The sequence below is a fragment of the Notamacropus eugenii genome, chromosome 6 (genome assembly GCF_028372415.1).
Source record: "Notamacropus eugenii isolate mMacEug1 chromosome 6, mMacEug1.pri_v2, whole genome shotgun sequence".
Taxonomy (NCBI): Eukaryota; Metazoa; Chordata; class Mammalia; order Diprotodontia; family Macropodidae; genus Notamacropus; species Notamacropus eugenii.
The window spans coordinates 120699150-120723724 of record NC_092877.1 but is presented as its reverse complement, the minus strand read 5'-3'; the positions used below and the strand labels follow the sequence as shown (position 1 = coordinate 120723724).

Genomic DNA, 24575 nt, shown 5'->3' with positions numbered 1-24575 from the left:
CACTTGTTTGGAAGGAGTATAAATGGAGTACTACTTCTATTACATTAGCTAACAGAGCAGAGCCTCACTGTTTAAAGAAATAGGTATTTTCCCCATTGCCAGAAAGTCCTTTCCTTAAGATGAGCAACTAGATTCTTACTTACTTCTAGATTCTACTAAATTCTCCCAGCTCAAGGCCCTTAAACATACATATATGTATGCTTGTATAAATATATGTAACCCTGTATTAATCCTCACCAAACTAGCTGCCAAGAAGCAGGATGCTGAACAAAAGAAAATTACTGAAAAATACTGAAAATTTCAAAAAGAATGTACAAATGAACTTGAGTGAATTAAAAAAAAATCTTTGCTAAGCTTTAGAATCAGGACAAAAGCAATATTATAAAGAAAGCATGAAGAGTAGCACACACCGTGAAGGAGGAAAGAGATTTGGGAAATAGATTCTACCGGGAGGTCAAGAATGGAAGACATTAGCATTCTGAGGAATGGCCAAGAAATGGACTGGAAAGGGGAAAGAAAGAAAATGTTGAGGAGAGAAACTAGCTCTTCAAATTCATCTAAATCTTAAGCTTCATGCTTTTTGGAAACAGGGAGAGGTTGACTGTGGTTCTCAAAGCTGATGGTCCTGATTTATTCCACATAAAAGATTCAGAATTTCAAATTTTGCCTCCAGTTCTTTTTTCACACTCACTTATTATTTATGGAGTGACATAAATGCACTTGGTATTTTACTAACATAAAATTAATTAGTTAATGTTAGGAATGAACTTTGAAGATGAAAAGTTATATAAATGCTAAGCAGCAGTATTATTATCATTACCATAAAACACATAAAAGACATAGAACCTTGCAAGCTAAATAGGACAAAGATGACAGCAAGCTAAAGCATAGGAGACGATAATGGCAAAGGAGCAACCTCAGTGGCAGGAGCGACCATGGACCATTTTGCAAAACAGGTGGGTTGGAATGAATTGCACTAGGAGGGCTGATGGAACTGATTTATTTTGCTTGTATAAACAAAAATAGCAGAAAAGGAAAACTTATGAAAAATCACAAATATATATAATTTGGAACACCTGCAAGTTTTTTTCCTGCATTTTAGATTTCAGCCATTTTCTCTGACTGTCCCTCCTTTCTAGAATGTTCTCCCTCCTCTTCTTCCACTACTGATCATTCTGGATTCTTTTAAGTTCCAACTAAAATCTCATCTTCTACAGGAAGCCTTCCCTAACCCTTCTTAATTCCAGTGCCTTCCTTCTTTCTGTTATTTCCTATTTATCCATACATATGATAAATGCTTCTATGGAAACACAGATAGATAAGATTATGACTTCTAAGCTAGTCAATTTTGCACTTATAAAAGTGGTGAGTTAAGAATATTTTACATAACAAATGACAGTGCTGGAAAGCTTGGTACCTGGCTTGTCAGAAGAAAAAACTCAGCTCTTACTTTTTTTCTAGAAAGTAGTTTAAGCTAGTGTTTTGGGGTTTTGTGTGTGTGTGTGTGTGTGTGTGTGTGTGTGTGTGTGTGTGTGTGTGTGTGTTTTGATATCTTGTTTTAAAAAAAGGTGGACATACTATGGAATTCGATCGCAGAATGAAGCAGATCATTTTCTCTTGTATTATGATTTGGTTTGTTTTATGATTTCTCCCATTCATTTTAATTCTTCTATGCAACATAACTAAGGTGAAAATGTATTTAATAGGAATGTATGTGTAGAACCTATATAAAACTGTATGTCATCTCAGGGAGAGTGTGGGGAGGTGTAGGGGAAGGGGGGAGGGAGGGGAAAAAATCTGAGATATAAGGAAGTGATTGTAGAACACTGAAAACAAATAAAATAATAATAATAAACTAATTTTAAAAACACAAAAAAATAAAGAAGGTGGACTATATGAGGTTAAGAAGACAGCATCTTTTGAAGTAGAGTCTTTGGTAATCTTCTAGGATCTTTTCAGTAGTTAAATAAATTAGGTTACTAGAACCACTTTCTAATTTAATATTTACAGCTCTGATTAGAGTGGATTTTAAAGAGAGATTGCTTTATAAACTGTAAAATTATATATAAATTTAAGCTAGTCTTTCAGTCACGTCCTCCTACTCTAAACAACTCATCAGAAAATAGGCATAGGCCAACACTGACTTCACTCCATAAAATTAATTTGGCTTTTAAATGCAAGTCAGTATTGACACTTTTTTTCTGACCAACCTGAAAACAATTCTCTAGTTTTATATTATTATAGCCTGGAAACAGCACCAAGAGTAAATGATAAAGTAAATCAGGAAGCAAAAATCAAATCACATTGTGAAGCCCCTCATTCCTAGACCTAAAGGTGGAAATGACCTCAGAGACCGTCTAGTTCAAACCTCTCATTTTACAGATGAGAAAACTGAAGTCCCAAGACATTAAAATGATTTGCTCAAGGCCATCCAGGTAGTAATCCAGCTGGTATATGAACTCAGGACTCTAGAATTAATGTTCTTTTTCCATTAAACTACACTGCAAAATTAATAGTTTGAAACAGGCCATTTTGCTGTTCATTTAAAAATCTCCTAGACTAGTGTTCTAAATGTCATGGAATAACCCCTTCCTCATACTTTAAAATTGGCAGACATGTTACTAACTAGTTAAAGGATTCTTTAGTTGTTTTGTTTTTCCAAATTGACTTTTTTATTTTGAGCTAAGTAGTAAATGTTTGTTTTCACTTTTAATAACTCTCCTTCCCACTTTCATTGGATAGATCTTTCTCGAATAGAAAAAGCAATTATATCACTGGATACATTCCTATACTGTGCTAAGCAAGAAGGGGATGACTTCATCTCCTCCAATATTATAAAGTGCCGACTATTTGCAAGGTACCTTTGTAGGTACTATAATACAAAGATTTAAAATAGAGTAGTTTTTTCCTGTTATTAGGGATGACTGAGGGGAGAGGAAATAAAGGAAAAATGTAGAGTAATATAAAAAAATATCAATAAAAACAATCTCAGAAAAAAATACACGTTTCATGCCCTAAAGAACTTCTAGTATAACGGAAGAGGTGGGATATTGGGGGCACGTCATGTGTGTAAAGGAATAAATATTGTACGGGGGGGGGGGGAGGGTATAAAGAGGTATAAGAGATATCCAAACAAAATGATCTAGGAAAATTGGAATAAAAAGAGAAAATTCATGGAAAGCCTTCAAGAGTCTAAAGCAACATTCTGGTCTCAAGGTCATTATTCACTATTTTGTAAATAAAGTCCTTTAGAGGAGGCATTGTTTTGATTTCTTCTTATATCCCCAGCACCTAACATTATACCTAGTAGACACTTAAATTTTTGTGAAATTGAACTGATCATCACAAAGTGATCAAGACAATGTCACTGAGAGTGTTCTTGACTATCATGTTCTTTTTTCATATCTTTCTTATCAACGTTAACAGATTTCCTTAAAATTTCCCATTCAATAATGAATAATAATAACAAAATTTCTAAAACTATAAGCCTCCTATTGATATAGAAATCCCTGCTTTTAGAGGTGGAGCCAAGATGGCAGAGTACAGAAAGCACTCAGCTGAGTTCTCCCAACATTTTCCTCCAAACAGCTTTAAAATAATGCCTCAAATAAAATTCTGAAATGGTATAGCCAACAAAAAGTCAGAATGAGATAGTCTTCCAGACCAAGACAACTTCGGAAATCAGAAAAAATCTGTGACATGGGATTGTTGACTTCTCCTGAACCCATGTAAGTAAAAAAAAAAAAATCAAAACAGTGATGGGGCTAGGTGATGGTGACAGAAGCAACAGCAGCTTTGAGGGCTCTCAAGTCAGACATGGTAAGGGGACCTGGCAACTGGTTAGAAAGAGATTACTAGAAACCCCTGTGCTAGCACTGGATGCAGAATCAGACATTGTTTGGCAAATCTATTGCCTAAATTTACTTCTGGGGCACAGTTCAAGGGCAGACAGGAGCACTTTCAATCAAGTGGGAAAGGGAGCCCTGAGTACCAGTATCGTTTAAAGGCGCAAGAGATCAGGAACCCTAAGGAACAGTATTACTTGTGGTCCTAAAAAACTGGGAGCTTTTCCTAGGTAAAGACCAGAGTGGAGACCAGGAGAACAGTGACAAAATGTCCCCCAGAACAGACTAATTTGGAAGCACCAAAAACTTCCAAACCCCCAGATTTAATTTGCACAGCACTGCAAAAATGCCTGAAGCTTGAGACATCCCCTCCATCCCCACCCACCTGTTCTGGGAGCAGAACCTAATATTAGCATAAAGTTCAAAATCAAGAAAAAAGATGGGAAAATAAGCAAATGACAACAAAAGTTACCTGAAGAAGATAATGATGTCTAAACAACTACAAGCAAACCTCAAAGGAAAAGCAAATATGAACTGGACACAAGCTCAACAATAATTCGTGGGAGAGCTAAAAATGATTTTCAAAGTCAAATAAAAGTGATACAGGAAAAATGGGTAAAGAAATGAGATGAAGGAAGAAAATCATGAAAAGACAACAACTTAGTTAAAAGAGGCACAAAAAATACTGAAGAAAATAATACCTTAAAAAACAGAATTGGCCAAGTGGAAAAAGAGGTGCAAAAATTGACTGACAAAAATAACTTCTTAAAAAACATTATTGTTCAAATGGAAAAAGAGGTACAAAAACTCATTGAAGAAAATAATTCCTTAAAAATTAGAATTGGGCAACTGGAAGTTAATGACTCCATAAAACATCAAGAAAAGTGAAAAGATTATAGAAATAGAAGAAAATATGAAATATCTCATTGAAAAAAAACTGACCTGGATAAAGCCTTTGACAAAATAAAACAATAGAAAGCATGGGAATAAATGGAACTTTCACTAAAACATTAAGTAGTTGTTTTGTTGATTAGTTGTTTCTAACTGTTCATGATCCAATTTGGGGTTTTCTTGGTAAAGATACTAGGCTGATCTGACATTTCCTTCTCCTGCTTGTTTTATAGATGAGAAAACTGAGGTAATTAGGGTTAACAGACTTGCCCAGGACCACACAACTAATAAGTGTCTGAAACCAGATTTAAATTCAGATTCCCCTCAGTCCAGGGCTGGCATTTTATCTGCTGTGCCACCTAGCCACTCCTATCTGTAACAGCAATAAGCTAGAAATTTTTCTATCAAGATTTGGAATAAAGCAAAGATATCCATTATTACCACCATTACTTAATATTGTACTAGAAATGCCAGTTTTAGCAGTAAGACAAGAGAAAAGAAATTGAAGGAACAAAAATAGTCTATGAGGAAACAAAGCTATCACTCTTTGCAGATGATATGATGGTATGCTTACAGAATTCTAGAGAATCAACTAAAAATACTAGTTGAAACAGTTAACTTTAACAAAGTTGTAGGTTATCAGATAAACCCACATAAATCGTAAGTATTTCTACATATGACCAACAAAACTAAGCAGTAAGAGACATTCTATTTAAAACTATTGTAGAGAGTATAAAATATTTGGTAGTCTATCTGCCAAGACAAACCCAGGGGCTATATGAAGGTAATTACAAAACACTTTTCACACAAATAAAGACAGATTTAAACAACTGGAGAAATATCCATTGCTCATACATACGCTGAGCCAATCTAATAAAAATAATTATGCTGCCTAAGGTAATTTACTTAAGTAGTAATAATTTGTAATAATCAAACCTTCAGTTCAGTCATTTTATCAGTCATGTCCAACTCTTTCTGACCTCCTTTAGGGTTTTCTTGGCAAAGATACTGGAGTGGTTTGCCATTTCCTTCTCCAGTTTATTTTACAAATTAGGAAACTGAAGCAAACGGTTAAGTGATTTGCCTAGGGTTACAGAGTTAGTAAGTGTCCCAGGCCAAATTTGAACGCAGGAATATGAGTCTTCTGACTCCATCCTAGCACTCTATCCACTATGCCATCTAATTGTTCTACCAAAAAGCTATTTTATAGAGGCAGAAAAAATGACAATTCAACTGGAAGAACCAAAGGTCAAGAATATTTAGGGAATCAATGAAAAAAGAATGTAAAGGAAGGCAAACACGCAGTTCCAGATTTCAAACTATATTACAAAGTGGTAGTCATCAAAATAATCTGGCACTGGCTAAGAAATACAGAAGTAGATCAGCAAAATAGCTTATATACACAATACATAGTAGCAAATGACCTTAGCAATATAATATGTGATAAACCCATTTCTAGTAAAAACTTAGCATTTGACAAAAATTGCTTGGAAAACTGCAAAGCAGTTTGGCAGAAACTAGGTACAAACTAACTTCTCATACCATATAACGAGATAAGGTCAAAATGGGTGTAAGATTTAGACATAAAAGATGATATCATATGTAAATTAGGAAAGCATGAGAAAATGCATCTATCATGTCTATGGATAAGGGAAAAATTGATGACCAAACAAGAAATAGAGAGTATCATAGGAAGCAAAACGGATAATTTTGATCACATGAAATTAAAAAGGTTTTGCACAGACAAAACCAATGCAGCCAGAATTAGAAGCAAAATAGGAAATGGGTGGGGGGGTGTTACATTATTTCTCTAATAAAGGTCTCATTTCTCAAATATATAGGAAACTGAATGAAATTTATAAAGAGACATTTCCCAGTTGATAAATGGTCAAAAGAAATGAATAGGCAGTTCACAGAAGAAGAAATCAAAGCTATCAATAGTCACATGAAAAAATGTTCTAAATGACCATTGATTAGAGAAATGCAATTAAAACAACTCTACAGTACCACTTTATAATTATCAGATTGGCTAACATGACAGAAAAGGGAAATGAGAGATGTTGGAGGGTATGTGGAAAAATAGGTACCTTAATGCATTATTGCTGGAGTTGTCAACTTGTCAAATCATTCTGGCAAATAGTTTGGAACTACACCCAAAAAGATATAAAATTGCATACCTGTATGTCTATATCCCAAAGAAAAGGGGAAAGGACTTATTTGAAGAAAAAATATTTATAGCACTTCTTTTTGTGGTGGCCACAAATTAGACATTAAGGAGATGCCCATTAATTGTGGAATGGCTGAACAAATTGTAACGCATGACTGTGATAGAATGCCCTTGTTCTACAGGAAATGGTGAACAGGATAGTTTCAGAAAAACCTGGGAAGACATATAAATTGATATAAAGTGAAATGAGCAAAACCAGGAGAACATTGTACACGGTAACATCAACACTGTAAAAGTGATTGACTATAAAAGACTTCGCTATTTTAATAAATACAAAGATCCAAGAGAGTTCCAAAGGACCAGTGATGAAAAATGTTGTCCACCTCCAGAGGACCAAACTCTAATTGAAGCATACTTTCAAAACTTTTTTTATGTTTCTTATTTTATTGTTTTGTTGTTTGTGTTTTCTTTTGCAACATAACTAATCTAGAAATACGTTTTCTATGACTTCATATGTATAATCAATATCAAATTGCTTGCCTTCTCAAGAAAGGGGAAAGGATAGAAGGAAGAGAATTTGAACTCAAAGTCTTAAAAAGTGAATGTTAAAAAATTTTTACATGTAATTGGGAAATATTTAATGAAATCAATTAAAAGCATATCTATTTAAAAAAAAAAAAAAGAAATCCTATTAGCTTAGAATTGGAAGGCTCTGAAGCTATCTATTTTGACCCATACCTGAGGAGGACTCTGCTTTGCAGCTTCCCTGACAAGTAGTCATCCACTTTTCTCTCAAAAAGAGGGCCCATTCTATGACTGACTGGCTCTAAATGTTAGGAAGGTTTTCCTTTTATGAAAGCAAAATCTTTCTAGTTCTTTCCTCTTCAGAACAAGCCTAATTTCTTTTCCGTTTGCCCTTAAATTCTCAGTGGGGAGGTAAAGGTTCTCTTCCTCAGGCTAACTATATCCAGTTCCTTCCACCAGTCCTCCCACTGCCTCATTTCTAGTATTTTCCCTATCCTTAAAGGATTAATGGTGCAAGCATACCTTGAACAATGTACTTTTCAATGGTCAGAGATGGTAAAACTAAAAGCCTAGAGTCTAGTTTGGAGGTTGTAACAAAGGTCCAGGTGAAAGGCAAAAATTAAAATGGTAGTTTTGTGAATTCTTGGAAGGGAATATATGTCAGAGGTGTGGAGAAAGAATTGAATCGGATTAGATTAGAAGAAAGTGTCAGTTTATTATATTTTAATATCACAGTGGATCTGTGATTTTATCAATGTGGATATCCCTCTCTCAGGGCATACCCATCTATGATATTCATATTGTGTAACTTTTGCCAAGACCAAAACAACAATAACAACAATGAAATCCTGCTTGCTAGAGACCTTCCTTTGTATCTTTTAACATTATGGGTACCAGTGTGATACTCTGTAATACTACACATTATTGCCAACTATAAATCTTATTCTACTTCTTGGATAGATGTCCTCTGGTTTTCAGGTATACTTATCCACTGACTGCACAGTTAAAATTATATGTGGAAAGGAATAAGCCTTTACTCTGAATGCCGAAGTTAGTATTTACCCATTGGAGACCCTTTGCTTACACTTGTGTATGTATTTTTATCCCTTTTGCACAGGATACAGTTGGACACAGACATGAAACTCACAAGATCTGGGAAAATTGCTCTGATTTTCTTGGTAGTCATAATTGTGGCAGCAGTCATTGGAGTCATTGTTTACTTTGTGGTCTACGGTGAGTGTCCATTGTATCAGGCTTCATCCTCCCATGGGTTTACTTTGATTCTCAGATTTGGAGGGATATTATATGAAGGATGTTTCATGATATTTCTTTTCCTATCTTTGACATTTTTTAAGCTTTTGTCACAGGCCCTTGAAGAAAGTAGGAGCTTTGGAAAATTTGAGAGAAAAAGGTAGTTGAAAAGATCAATTTGAGCAGAGCTTAGACTATCAGTTTTCTTCTGCAGAAGTCTTCTGTTAATTTAACCTATATTTAACAATTTAATCTATTCAAGATACTGTGCTAGACACTGGGGAGATTAAAAAGAATTATCACTTACACTTATGGAATTTACATTTTAATAAGGAAGAGAACATGATGCACAAAAATGATGATAATGGGAAGAAGAATATGAAAATTCAATTAAGAGGTATATAAAATTCAGTAGGAACTCAGAGGTGAACAAGATCATTTCTAGCTGGAAATATTAGGGAAGGCTTCATTGAGAATCACAAGATCACAGAATATGAGTTAGAAGAAACCTCAGTGACTACTTAGTCCAAGAGGTTAAATCATTGCTGAAAGAACTCAACTTAGAGTAAACACACTAGTTTAATCAATAAGCATTTATTAAGTACTCACTATGTACTATACTGTGCTTAGCACCAAGGATAGAAAGAAAAAGGAACTTCTATTTTAATGGAGACCACCTACACAGTTCTCCTGACTCCTGGTCCAGTGCCCTACCCACTGTGACATCGGTTAACATAGACTATAAACTCCTTAAAATAGGGATTCTTTTCATTTTTTGTCTTTGTATCTACAGTAGATACTAACTGTTAATTGACTGAATCCAGAATAGCATTTTTAATCAAACTGAGAAATAAAACAGTATTGCTAAAATTTTATCTTTAAAAATGAAATTCCTATATTATTTCAAAGTGTCATCACCAGTCAATTATTAAATATAGTCAATAGACCAATCCCCTCTCACACATTTACACATACACACACACACACACACACACACACACACACATTACAGGTTAGCTCTCACTAAAATAAAACTTTCTCGAGTTCATTTCAGTCAAATAGGCAATAATGTTTGTTGAACACCAACTCTGTGCATAACAAGGAATATTTGGTTTTTGGAAGGGGCACATGGAAGTGAACAGGGCAAATCACACCATGTACTTGCTGTCCACCTCCATATTTTCTACAAACAAAATCAAGTTACAGTGAACACCAAGGTTATTTCTGAGGGAGAAAATAAGTGGAACAAGGCAAGGACAGTTCCTCCTACTTTTGGACAGTTCTACTCTTGGATGAGAGTAGAAGTTACTAAATGTATATATGTATATTTGTGTATGTATTATGCATGTGTGTATATATACATGCATTATAAATTATATCTTAGGTACTTTTTTATATCAATGAGCCAAAGTTACTGCCTTCTCCTTACCTCCCCAAGTTGCTAAAACAGCATAATTCCTCAAAGTACTGATTAAGGACAATCATTCTGATTTGTTGTATACACACACACACACACACACACACACACACACACATACATACACACACACACACACACACACAAGAAGAAATAATAACAGAGATTGGGGGAGGCAGGTGGAGTGAAAAGAGTACTGGACTGGGACATAGGAGACATTTTATTACTATACCACCCGCTAACTGTATGACCTTGTTTGAATTATTTAACCTCTCTGGAATTGTTTCCTCATTTATAAAATGGAAAAGTTAGGCTAGATGATTTCTGGTGGTATCTCCTTCAGTTTTGTCTTTCCAGGATTCTATAAAAAGATAAAAATATGACTTCAAGAATCTTATAGTTTAAGACAGTAGAAAAAATAAAGATACGTTAAAAATATAGAGAGATACTATATTTACTTTATGTAACACTTTATGTGCAAATTTATGTTAAAGGTCACAATAGAAATTTTGTTGGTGAAACTAATTTTTTTTTAACAAAATCTAACCTGTGGATTAGCTAATTGATGGGCTCAGTAATACCATGTTATTAAAAAAAATATTTAGAGATTAAGCAACTTGTAAATCTTTATCTTAAAAAAAGAACTTCACCATTAGGACATGTGTATTATTCCTTAAATTAAACTAAGATTTTCTTAAATCACCACAGACTTGTAGGAATAAATATAGTGACTCCTAAAATTATTTAGAATAACTGAGGAGCTGCTTCCTAATTCCTAGCTTCCTAACAAATTTTTTTAAAAAGTGACTGGAGACTCTTAATGGGAATTCACCCTGAGGATGTCCATGCAAAGCCAAAACATCTGGGCAAATAATGCAAAAAGTCTAAGTAATCATCTAAAATCATCATGCATTTGAATATTTGACATTGGGCAGACAAAATGTCTATATGATTAACTGAATTTTATACTTTCCATCCAGATGTTTTGACATCATAGAAAGGTATTCTTACTTGGCCACTACTTTTTTGGATGACACAAGCTGAGCACCATTATTTGGGGTTTTATAACCTTTAAAAAAAACACAAGGTTTTCTGGTTCTCCATTCCCAACTACAACCATAGAATTAGAATTCTGTATTATATGCATATGTGTACCTATTGTTACCCAAGATAGAATGTAAATTTCTCAAGAGCAGACATTATTTCTTTTTAAATACAATCTGATTCTTGACATCATCAATAACTGAAATTGCTCCCTAAGATTACCAATGATCTCTTAATTGATAAATCTGATGATCTTTTGTCAGATCTCATCTTTCTTGACATATCTGCTGCTTTTGTTGCTGTCAACCACTTTCTCTTGTCTCCCCTCTGGTTACTCATGACACTAATATCTCCTTGTTCTCTTCTACCTAATAGCTCCTTCTCAATGTCCTTTGCTGGTTCATCACCCAGTTCATCTTCCTCCTAACTGTGAATGTTCTCAAAGTTTTGCCCTAGGTCCTCTGCTCTTCTCTCCCTATTCTCTCTCTGGTGTGAGGGATTGCTGAGATCTTTTCAGGGCTGCTCATCTACCTTTGCTATTCACCTCATTCACTCAACTCTCTCACCTATGGCTCCAAGAAGCTGTAGCATGTGCAGTGGTCACACCCTGGTAAACGAACTGGGCAGATTGACCTGGATGAGGGTAACTGACAGGTCTCAAACTTATTAGTGAGTTGGGGAGATATCTACCCAAAACATGTGAAGACTTTCCTGGGTGGCATAGGTGAATGAGAACAATTTGTTCCAATGGCCATTAAGGCAGCTGAAGTAGGCACTGTGAAATGCTTAGACCTTGGTCAGATATCAAAAATGCCAAGGTCATCCACTGCATCCCAGACCACTGCCAGTCACCTTGACTTTTCACTGGACTTCAATGACTCAGGAAGAGTGAGGCTGATGACTTTGTGCATCTCTGCCTCACTTAAATCCAATTCATGTGCAAGTCAAGATAACACCCACGATGTTCTTGATCCTCTCTGAAAACTAAGAGCAACACTCTCTCTACTGGTAACTACAACAGCTCCCATGGGATTGATTAATCAACATCTCTACATAAATTATTTCCAGATCCCCTATATCTCTCTCCTGAGTCTTGGTCCTCCCATCACCAAGTACTGATTAGACATTCCAATTTGGGTCTCCAGAACATCTAAAATTTAATATGTCTAAAATAGAACTGATTATCTTTCCACCTAATTCCAGCCATCTTCTAAATTTTCTTATTTTTATCAAAGGAACCCTTCCAGTCTCCCAGATTTGTAACATTGGTGTTATCTCCAATCCTTCACTCTCCCTCATGCCACATATCTAATTAATTGTCAAATCTTGCCATTTCTACCTACACAATGATAATTAATAATAACAATATCTAACACTTAAGTAGTGTTTTAAAGTTTGGAATATGTCTTAACAAATATTTTCTCACAACAATTCTGGAATATGGATTATTGTTGTCCCCATTTTTACATATGAGGAACTGAGGCAGATAGCATTTGAGTAACTTGCCCAGAATCACAAAGCTAGTAAACACTCCATAACATTTTTCATACCCTATCCCTTATCTCTGTTCACACAGCTATCACCTTAGTTCAGGCTCTCAACACCTCTGACAGATTATTTAATGGCTTCCTGATTGGCCTCCTTACAACTAGTCTATCCTCACTGCCAAAATGATTTTCCCTAAACAAAGATATGGCTTCACTCACTCACTCAATCAACTCCAGTAGTCAATAAGCCAATAAGTCAGTAAGCCAATAAGGATTTAAGTTCCTACTATGAGCCAGGCACTGTGCTAAGTACTGAGAATATAAAGAAATATATGTCAGTCTACGCTCTCAAGGAACCTACAGTGTAATGCAATCTCTAGTGACCCTAGGATCAGTTATAAATCCTCTGTTGAGTTTTTAAAGCCCTTCACAAATTTACCCCAACCCAACTTTATCACCTCATTGTATATTACATTACCCCGTATCTTGCAATATTCTGTATGTTACGGTTTGGCTTTTTTCACATATATTTTTATATACCTTTATACATAATTGTTTGCATATTGTTTCTCCCATTAGACAAAAGATTTTTGCCTTTCTATTCCCAGTGCTTAGTACAGTACCTAGTAGGCACTTAATAAATGATTGTTGGCTGGTCCTCACACTCAATACTCCATTTTCTGTCTCTGTGGGCTGTCATCCAGGCCTGGAATATATTCTTATTTCTGTCTCCCAGAATCTCTCCCTTCCTTCAAGACATAGCTCAAGACCTTCTACATGAAGCATTCCCTGATCTCAACTACTAGTCCTCCTTCTCAAGCTAACTTGTATATAACAACTTTCTATTTATTTGTATTTATTCTCTTTATATTTATTCTATGTGTACATATCTGTGTCTTTGTTGTCGCCTTTGTTATAAGATAAACTCCTTGCAAGCAGGGATTATTTCATTCTTTTTCTTTGCATCCCGAGCACCTAGAAGAGTGTCTGACATAGAAAAGGTGTTTAATAAATGCTTGTTTATTATAGAAATATAGTTGATGTGGCATTGCATTCTTATGTAACAAACTTGAATCCTGGTATATTTAATTTTTAAATTTTTCATTTTTAAAAATATCCTAAAAACATTATTAAGTAGATCACAATTTTTTGGAGAAATCACTTCTCAGTCAAAGCTATATCAACATTTTCTGGGCACTCAACTTCTATTTCACATGCTGTTTCTTCCACAGGAATAGTAGCTAGATACAAAAAGAGCGATATAAATAATAATATTTCCCTCTCTACTTCACAGGTAAAACACCTTTCTATTACCACATCAGCTTTAAACTTACTAATGTGGACTATGACAGCAAGTTTCACAAGCCATATTCTCAAGAATACATAGATCTAAATGAAAGAATAGTGTCTTTGGTAAGTTTGGATTTTCTTTTGCCTTTTTCCTCTTCCATACAATGCTTTTGAAAGTGGTAGAAATAAATTCTACTATTAATAACAACATATTAATATAGTACTTTTAGTTTTACAAAGTGCTTTCCTTATGATAACCTTGTAAGATGGTTAATACAAGTGTCCTCATTTACCAGATGATTAAACTAAAGTTCAAAGAAGTTAACTGATGTGTCCATGATCACATAGCTAATAATTGTTGATGCCAGGATTTGAGCTACATCTTCCAATCTTTCCATTACACCATGCCGCTTCTCTATGTAAAAAATCCAATTTAGTATCCTCCCTCTCTCTTTTTATACTTTCAGTTGAATTTGAGGTGGGAGAGATTTGTAATTCTAAATCATTGAGACATTTTAAAAATTACTATCTTAAATAAATATAATGCCTTGGAAATTTTAATTCTCAAACACATTAAAGGATTTTTGATCTCAGAAATGTGTACTCTTTCCAACCATTCAATTTATGACCTTTCTGTTCCTTCTCTTGGGTTACTCCTGCTTGTGTCCTTCCATATATCCTCCACAGAGAGTCTACTCTAAGTGTGAGGCTGATTCCTCTGGATGGAGCCCACCGTCCATTGGGTATTCTTTCTTCTTTTCCAGTCATCCTTTAATGTTTTAATGTTACTCTTTTCTTGCATAATTCTTCACTGATAAAATGATGTAGCTTCCCTGTACTCACTCTGTACCTCTTCATTGCCCATTGGGTGCCACAGAATTTTAATTATTTGGAGATTTTACTATTCTTTGATTCGCAACCTTTTCATATCACTGGAAGATTATTCATGTTAAAAAAAAATGAGCCTTTGTTGATGAAGAACAAAAGGTTGGGGTCATTAAAGGCATTGCACAACATCCCCAAAACAATCTATCCTTGCTTCTTCCTCCTATTCAGTGGGCCTAGTTCACTGTGTATCCACAATGTGTGGCCTAGATATCTACAGTAATGGGCCCACTCAATGAATTGTCCACCTTACTGCACACTATAGTATGGACAATGCTTTGTTCAGTTGTTTCAGTCATGTTGGTCTCTTTGTGGCACCATTTGGAGTTTTCTTGGTAAAGATACTGGAGTGTCTTGTCATTTTCTTTTCCAGCTTATTTTACAAATGAATTACCTGTGTCAGACAAAGTTAAGTAACTTGTTCAGGGTCACACACCTAGTTAATATGAGGCCAGATTTGAACTCAGGTCTTCCTGACTTTAGGTTCAGTGCTAACTAAGTGCCCTACTATGGACAAAAAGCATACTTCATTCAGTTTGTTTTTCATAAAATCATTGATTTTGTTCCAGAAAGTACTCTAAGGATCATCCAATATACATCCCTCATTTTACAGATGAAGAGACTGAGGTTCAGAAATGTTAAATGTCTTACCCAAAGTGACAGTGGTATTAACTGTCAAAATCATGATTCAAACCCAGGTCCTCTGACTTGAAATCCAAGCCTTTCCATTGTACCATTCAGCCTCTCTTTTCCCATATGGATAATTAGGCCAAACTCTTTCAAGATAATTGTAGATCTAATAATCTAGGACGTTCTGTCCAGTGAGCATTTGGAAAACTGTCATCCACAGTACATCTGTTTTTCATTTCAACCTTACTGAATTGACCTCCTCTATGACAATGACAAACACCCTGAGAAAGCATCTTTTCAAATTAAAGATATTGTCAATTGTTACATATTTCAAGGAATCTTATATGACTTTAACATGAAGACTGTCACACCTTTTTAGAGAAAGGCCCTATAAGCAGGATTTTGGTCTACTGAATCAAATCCTTTTTCTAGATTCAAGAAATAATCAGCATCTTATATTCTCATTATTTTTGAGTGTATTGTCTGACTAAAAAGTCTTCATCTCCTCTAGAAAATTATCTGTGATAGACTGCCCATTCTCTTCTTGTACTATTTTGTACTACTAGCCTGGAAAGGTTGTGTAAGACACATATTAAGATGAAGGTAGGAAGCCCTCAGGTTTAACTTATTGTTAAGACTTTTTCCTCTTCCATTCATTTCCATGAGAGACCAAAGGGATTTGAGGGCTCTTAATGATGTATTTGGTAAACTGATGCAGCTTTGTGCAGATTCTATGGAAGGTCCATGTTAAAAAGAGTTTGAAGGCAGAGAATCCCCATGAAGAAATTAATCTGGGAGCTAAAAGGACTTTCTGATTCTAAATCAGTCTGAGAGACTCCAGATAGTGAATCTGCCTTCAGGTGAACAGGAAATTGGAAGATTAATAGTAATAATGATATTAGACAAGTCTGAAGGCAAAAATTAATCGGGGTGAATAGCTCTGTTTTGCAAAAAGCTTGGTACCTAGGGCAGGGAATCTCCTTCTCAAGAGGAAACATCTAGTTCTGCTCAGGGAAACAGAGAAACCTTGCCTCTATACCCATAGTAAAAAAAGCTGATAAAGTTGTCCTCTCTAATCTGATGACTGGGTGTGCTAGGCTTTTACTTGCCTAAGTAAAAGCCTCTGGGCTTTGAGCTACGAGAGAGGACAGAAAGCATGCACTCTCTCCTAGGAAAGAAAAACTCAGCTGCGGACCACAGCTAAAGTTCATACCTGGAAGCAGAAAGTCCCAGCCTTGTGCCAAGTAATGCCTTACATGACAATAACCACAAGGCCAGTAGAGCATCAGTAATCAGAAACTATATGACACCAATAGGAAGCAAGGCATTCACGTGCTACAGAGACCACATACCCAGAAGGGACTATACCTCTGGCAGACCACTTAGAATCACTGGGGGGCAGACCCAATAAGAAAAACACAATGATATCACCAAACTTCATCAGCAGACTTGAAGGTATGAGTTTTCCCTTCACATAGGAGCTCTTTTCCTAGCCTCCACATGTACTGCTTCACTTTGTGTCCTAGCCACATAGAGGATCAACGAATTGTAGAAGACACACAGCTAGTAAGTGTCTAAGGCAGGATCTAAACTCAGGTCTTCCTGATGCCAAGTCTAGTATACCATCCATTACATCAAATCTTCTCATGCTTCTCTACATCCTTCATAGTCATTTCTTAAAGCACAATAATATTCCAATACATCTATTTGCCAGTTTTCTTAAGCCACTCCTGAATCTGTAGGTTCCAGTTCATTTTTATCAGAATGGTTGCCACAAATACCTTCAAATTCAAGTGGATCTGTAATTTCATTAATTCAGGAATTACTTCTAATGATATAGATCTCAACCCCTTCAGGACCTGCCAATCCTGGATTATACTTATCCATGATGATGTGGATAGAGCACACAATGCCTTAAAAGGTTAAGCATAATATCAAAAGTGCTTTTCCAGTACCTTGTGAGGCTCCTCCTGAGCTTGGAGGTATCCTAGAATCTCTTCCCCGTATCTTGAAATACCATAAAATTTCCGCTTATCCTGGACCATAAAATTCCTTGTCTCTCTCTCCCTCATCCTGAGTCATAAAATTTCCCGTCTTCCTTGTCTTCTCCTTATAAAAACAAGCCCCTGTCCCTCTGTACATTGCTAATCCTTCTTCCAGGGTTAGCTGCTGCTTTTGCGTCCATAAAGCTCCCCTTGGTTAAGAGAAAATTGTCTAAGGGAATTCTTTCACACCTGAACTGCTCCCCTACTCTGACTTTAACATAAAATGGTCCCTAAACCAGGGAGTTCAAATATTAGTTGCCCTCAGTTGAACCTCTCCTAGCCACTGAACACAGGTAAGCGCCCTTTCCCTTGTTCTCTTCCCCAGATTCTTCTGCTCCGGTTGTCTCCCTGGCTGAGAGACCCCTGGAGTGGCCAGACACTGCCAGTAGCATCTGAAGCTCCACTGACTTCTGGGTGGTCAGTCAGACTGGGGACCATCATATAAGGGGATGCCCTTGCAGCAACTACATTGTTTTTCTCTCCTTTGTCTTGGGACGTTAAGACAAACGAGAGGCTGCTAGGGTAGGAAACTCAAGGAAGGAGATCTTAAGGAAAACTGCCTAATGTTCCATCCTAACACAACCTGACCTCAGTGTAGTCTAGAAAAGCGACTTGTGAAGGGGATAGCTAAACAAGGCAAGCTTAATAAAAAATTTGGTCTCAAAGACGTAAAGAAAAGGCACCTTGCTCTGTTTAAGCAGGCTTTTTACCTTGTTTTGTTCCTTCCCCTCCCCCGTAGGACACTGGGGGAGGCAGGCAGGTGGGTCTCTGCACCTGGTTTTCTTTGGAGGTCTCTGCACCCCAGTTTCAGGATGTTTGTGCTCTGTGTTGTTCCCCTCTCCTGTGGGACATTGGGGGAGACAGGCAGGTGGGTCTCTGCACCTGGAAAAACTGCCTAGATGTAAGCCTCCCCTCTCTCCCTATCCCCTTCTTTCCTTCCTCCATGGGATATGCATTTTCTAATCTGAGGGCGGGAGGGCTGTGCAAAATCACGTGCAAGTCATGTCATAATTTCTCTGATGGCAAGGCCTTCTTTGGCAACAAAGGACAGACACAATTTTTTCATCTGATAAGTCTCATAAGTAAAAGAGACAAGGAGGTACAGCTCCTCTCCAGCCAAGCTGGAAGGTATAAAGCCTCCCCAATCTCCCCATGCCTTTGTCACCCTTGCCATTGTGATCCCTCTCCAAGCACCTAGGAAGGCTTAGAGTTGCTTTTCTGACCTGACATCTCAGGTCCTATTAGGTAAGACAGTTACAAGGCTGTCTCACACTCAGCCTGACGTTCACAGATCTCTCAGTCCAGCAGTTCCAGGCCATGGACCTGGGAACACCTCCTGCAGCATAGTAGACAACTGCCCTATCCCGAAGCATATGTATAATTTAATTCTCTCAACTCTCTTAGTGCTAGGGGATTGGGGAAAATTTCAGCTGCTTATTCCCTTCCCCAAGAGTCCATGCCGCCATGCCCATGCCTGCAAGATCCCCTTTCTGTCCTGGTCTTCTGGCCACCACCAGATCCTCACAGCAGAACTCAATGGGACTTTCCTGAGAGTTGCCCCTAGATTAGAACTGGAAACCTTAATATTATGAAAACCTTTAATATTATACTTAACATCACATTATATATCCACATAAATGGGAGAGGGAAGAAAGGAGGAGAGACTGAAGAAGGAAGAAGGAAATCTACCTAAAAGGCCACAGATCTTCCTTGCTTTCTTCCCAGTATCTTAAGAGTACCGGTCTTCCCCCTGCCATCTCTCACTTTATCGCATGACCAGCCCATCTTCTCTTTTTGTCAGACAATTCCTTGATGACACCCTTTACTCTTATTCTTTGGAGTTCTTCCTTGTTTATATGTTCCTATCCAAAATAAGCCTTTCCATTGCCCTTTCATTATGGTCATCTTTATTTCTTCTAAAGCAGTGGTGTTCCATTCAGCAGCTCTAGTAAAATGTTTGTAATGAAAAGATGAATCTTTTGTGGTTATGGGAAGCTTGAGATTAGTATAAGTGTTTTGCAGTTTTCCAAAGCAATACAGCTTTCTCTTCTCTTACTCAAATTTGGGCCCAGGTGATTTTCCACCTGTATTATCTTCCCTTAAAACTTACATATATACATATACATATAAATATGTATATGTCTATGTGTGTGTGTGTGTGTGTGTGTGTGTGTGTGTGTGGACCAGCACTACAGGGCATTTCTTTGGATATGTGTTGAAATCTGGGCAATCAAATTCTTCATTCATTTAGACTTTGCTTTGCGCATGGACCAGACAGACTCCTTTGAATGATTACAGATCTCTTCCAGAAGACTCTGTGATGTCTTGGAGTTTGCTGCAAATAATATGTCATCTGCAAAGAGGAGTTTCTGGAGGATGTCATGATCCATGGAGTCCCTCCTCAACCCAGACTTCACTGAATCTATTCTATCATAGGACCAAATATGTTCAATGAATATGCATCTCCCTATTTTATGCCTTTTTATTTATGCCTGTTGATTATCAGAGGATAATACAACAGAGTTTTTTTGTGTGGTTACATCTTCTAAGGAATCTTGATGTAGAGATGGCAGACACCTTATTGTAAAAGGTGTTACTTGTCCCATTAAATCAAATACTTTTTTTCATAATCAACACACAATAATCACAATGGATTATTATTATGAATTATATTCTCTACATCTTTCAGTCAATTATGAGATACCAAGTAGTCTATTTTTTTATATCACCTGCTTATTTCCTATTAATACCCTCATTAAGTATACCCTCAATTTATGTAAAATTGACCCTCATAAAGATTTTGTATAGATGGGAGAATAAATGTATAGTCCAGTAATGACTGACTTTTTTAATTTGGATGTTAACAAGGTCTGATTTTTCTGTACCTTTGGTGCCTTTGTTTCTTTCAAATTCATTGTGTATCTGCCCCCCTCAATGCCCTCACAACTGTTAACACACCTCTGTGCTGATATATTTGATTCAGTCTGCCTGCTTTATCCATCCTTGTCTGTAGTACCATTTCTACATCCTCTCTAAGCATCTCAGGGATTGATATTTTTATAAAAAATTTATCATCTGCTTGTATTCCTCTTTCCATTTTCATCCTTGAATATCCTTGAGATGACTTCACTTAGTTGGATTTCTTACCAAGCTTGCATAAAACTGGTTTTATCTTTCACTGCTTCTTTATGAGATGATACTGTTCATAATTGTCCATTATGCTGCTTCTTAAGATTTTACAGAGGAGTTAGCTTTGTAACCTGGTATTGCCTTTGGTAACTACCTGTCTCTAACTTTTAAGTAAGTCAAAAGTCTGTTAATTAAAGCATTTTCTGGACTCTTTTGGTCCATGAGGTTGGAGTAGGACAAGTTGTCTTTGTCCATATCCTAACAGTCTATAGAAAAAAGTTCTAATAGACCTCATTTGGGGTCAACCCTGGGTTACCATTAACATTTGCAGTTTTAAAAACTTTTATTGGATAAGTGATTTACAGTTCACCCTTAAAGCTTATAAGCCTTAAAGTTTATCTTATGATGGCATGATTTTGATTCCACTTTCAAGTCAGGAGACCTGAGTTTGAATGGTGGCTATGCCATTTTCTAGCTATATGCAATCCATTAAGCCTCAGTCCCCTCCATACATGTAAAAAGAGAGAATTAAGACTATTTGGCCCCTAATGTCCCTTTCAGTTCGAAAATTCTCTAAGTAGATATGATTTTACCATTAGCAAAATTATTAAAGCTGGAGAGTTCTAAGTAGAAAGTGAAGTTCAGAGTTACAAAGACAAGAATATTAAGAGAGTGAGACTGAAATGAGCAAAGCAAGGAAACACTTGGTAAAGGAACAGAAATTCCCTTTGTGTGATCCCCTTTCTTTCTAATGATTCAAACTACAGCTTCATTATGAATGATTAGATAATCTTTGAGAGTTGTTGCAACCTAAAAATTCATAACCCTGTGGCCAACCTACTAGATGAACTTCTCAACTTAGCCAGCCTGGTTTTTAGGGGACAGATGACATGCACATCACTTGGCCTGTGCTTGAAGTCTTTCTGAATTACTAGGATCTGCCAAAGGACAGTCTGTAAAACCTGGGGGTCTCATCTATACCAAGATGAGGCATCAGGGTTAGATTTTTGTAAAGAAGTGCACACAAATGCTTTAAAAAAAAAAGAACCAAGTGGGCAGTAGATTCACTGATAATGGTTCACTGAGTACAGTAGAAGCCATCCAAGAATCTGATGAGTAAGAGGAAAGGGGTGTCATTTCTTTTAGGATCATTGAAAAAGATGAATTTTATTGAGTTTTACTGAGACATAAAATTAAATTGATGATTAAAAATTAACAGAAATCAATTGAGGTTAATTTCTTATAATGGAAGACAGCTTCATCCTTCTAAATAGGAATATTATCTGTTCCCTTGATCATGATATTTACAGCTGGAAATGACCTTTACAGATAAGGAAACTGAAAACCTGAGAAACAAAATGACTTGCCCAAGGTCATAGAATTGAAAGGCTGGGCTAAGATTAAACCGTAGATCTCCTTCTGGGACACTTTATACTGCACTATGCTTCTGTAAACTACAGAATATATGATAACAAGATAACAGAATACTGTTTAAGAAGTAATTCCATTCCATGCATAAAGACAAACATCTTCCTATACTAAATTCAGACCAATTTATTCAAAAAGATCAGCAGCCTTCTAAAAATATCAGTTTAGCTTAGAGCTTCATAAATATTTTCAAATGATCTTGGTATTCTGTCCTAGGATCCTTGAGTTTTCTCATTCCAGTTCACAACTCAATGCCAGCAAAAGGGAGTTGCCAGATATTGCTCATACTCATCTTTACGTCACTTTTACATTTGTCTGAGTAACTGACCCTACACGCCTTTCTTTCCATTTTCATTAAGCACAATGATGCTCCTTATATTATAGTTATTACCAAGTATATTCCATTCCTAAGTAACACTAGTGAAAGATAATAACATACACAAAGTGGAGGTGTATATCATTAGCAACAAATTGTACCAGACAAATGTGCCAAACAGTCATAATGAAGGATTTCATTGGTATAGGGAATTCCTGAATGAAGGAACTCCCTCTGCCATGCAAGTCACTGTCACCTTCTTTCTCTCCAACGTATGGTGTTAGAAAGCTGCCTAGAGCACTGACAAGTGAGAAGATTTGTATAGTCACAAGACCAGTAACCATGAGGCTGAGTTTTCAGGACCCCAGAGCAGTCAGAGAATCTCACTCTACAGTTGAAACACACACACAAAAATGTACAGAAATGTCTGCAAAGATGATTCCACTCACCATTGGTACATGGAATGTGAATGCACTTATAGAAAACACAAAATCCAGTAGATGTAAAAGAACAGCTCTTGTTAAAAGAGAACTCAGCAGGCATTACATCCAAATAGCATTTCTGAGTGAAACAAGGCTAACAAATGAAGGCTACCTTACTGAAACTGGAGCTGGATGCCCATTTTTCTGGAATGGCCACAGTGAAGGGGAGCACTGTGAAGCTGGTGTAGGTTTTACAATCAAAACTAATGCAGTCAATAAGCTTGTGTACCTGCCGAAAGGAGTGAAGGATAGTCTCATGACAATGCAATTGCCACTTACAGGAAAACATCCTGCCACCATCATCCGTGCCTATGCTCCCACCATGATGAACCCTGATGAGATCAAGGAAAAATGTTATAAAGATCTGGAGACCTTTACCATCAATGTACCAAAAGATAAGAAGCTTATAATTCTGGGTGATTTTAATGCTTGTGTAGCCTCAGACTATCAGACTTGACAGGGAGTCCTAGGGAGGAATGGAGTTGAAAATCGTAACGGCAATGGTCAATTACTACTGAAGAATTGTGCATCTCATGACCTTCTCATCACCAACACTATCTTCCATTTACCTAAACACAATAAAACTTCGTGGATGCAACCTCATAGCAAACATTGGCATTTAGTGGAATGAGGAATGACAGGAATGAAGAGGAGATTTGATCACAGCAGCAAAGCAGCTGGGATTTTTTTTTTTAATTTTGAACGGAATCAGTATAAGCATTCAGCTGCTAGAAGTTTTCACTAGCAGGTTCACTTATTTAATAAAAATCCTGCTAAGGAGGTAGAGAGTGTTCTTTGCTAAAGAAAATGAGGGAGCTGAGGAATTATCACATCCCTTTCTTCTCCCTTTTCCATCTAAAAGGGTGAAATTTTAAATCCTAAATCCTTAGATTATTTCTGATTCATTTATTAGGACTTTAGATCTAATTTCCTTAGACAAAAACACAATGACTCTGAATTAGGTTTTGTTGTTATTTTTATGTTCAAAAAAGAGTATAAATCAGGGGGATGGCATTCATTTTAATACAAAAAATTTTCACAGCCAGGAATTCTCATCTCTGACCTAACAACTAGAGGGAACTTTAGTCTCAATTGTTCTAAGATTTTTTTCAGAATTTTGTTAATAATCAGCATTAATAAGTTCTGGGGTAAGAATCAGTGGTAAGGAGTAAAGACAGACAAGCTTGCCCAAGGTTAAAATTGTGATTTTTATCTTTTTATCTCCAGTATGTTAGAATAATGGCAGCTTAAGTGATTTCCATGCCCCATACCCTAGTGTCCAGAAAGAGAAAAGATAGGGGGAAAGGGTATGACCAGAGGGAAAACACCCACAACCAAGGCTCATGAGTAAAAGCAGATTTAACCTTCTCTGTTGGGAAAGGGAAAATCCTCCTTGATCAAACTACGCCCTCCACAGCAACAGCTACTATATATACAGATGTATGTATAATCACTAAAGTTAGAGATAACTAAGAAAAAAAAATTGGAAAATTTGAAGCTATATGCTAATCTTCCTTTTAGTTCACCTTATCTAGTAATTTGATTGGAGAAAAGAGTTTTCACTAAAACATATCAGCAGTTGTAGATTGCATAAATACAAGGATTTACATTTGAGGTTATTTTTGTATCACTTGTAATATACAGTTGATGCTCAGTGATTAATAGGCTGACTTGGCAACCTATTGATACTTCTGGAATATCATATTGAATACTCATATCCCTTGGGTATTAAAGTCACAATTT

At 36.5% G+C, this 24575-nt stretch overlaps 1 protein-coding gene across 1 annotated transcript in view; it reads left to right on the top strand.

Annotated features, from left to right (window-relative positions):
* Positions 1 to 8360: 8360 nt before the first annotated feature.
* LOC140511722 (transmembrane protease serine 11C-like) overlaps positions 8361 to 24575 on the top strand; it is a 125824-nt gene continuing 109609 nt past the window's right edge. The window contains exons 1-2 of the mRNA XM_072620889.1: positions 8361 to 8661; positions 13922 to 14040. Of these exons, the coding sequence (XP_072476990.1) occupies positions 8565 to 8661; positions 13922 to 14040 (216 nt within the window). The 5' untranslated portion in view covers positions 8361 to 8564. The remainder of the gene's footprint in view (positions 8662 to 13921; positions 14041 to 24575) is intronic.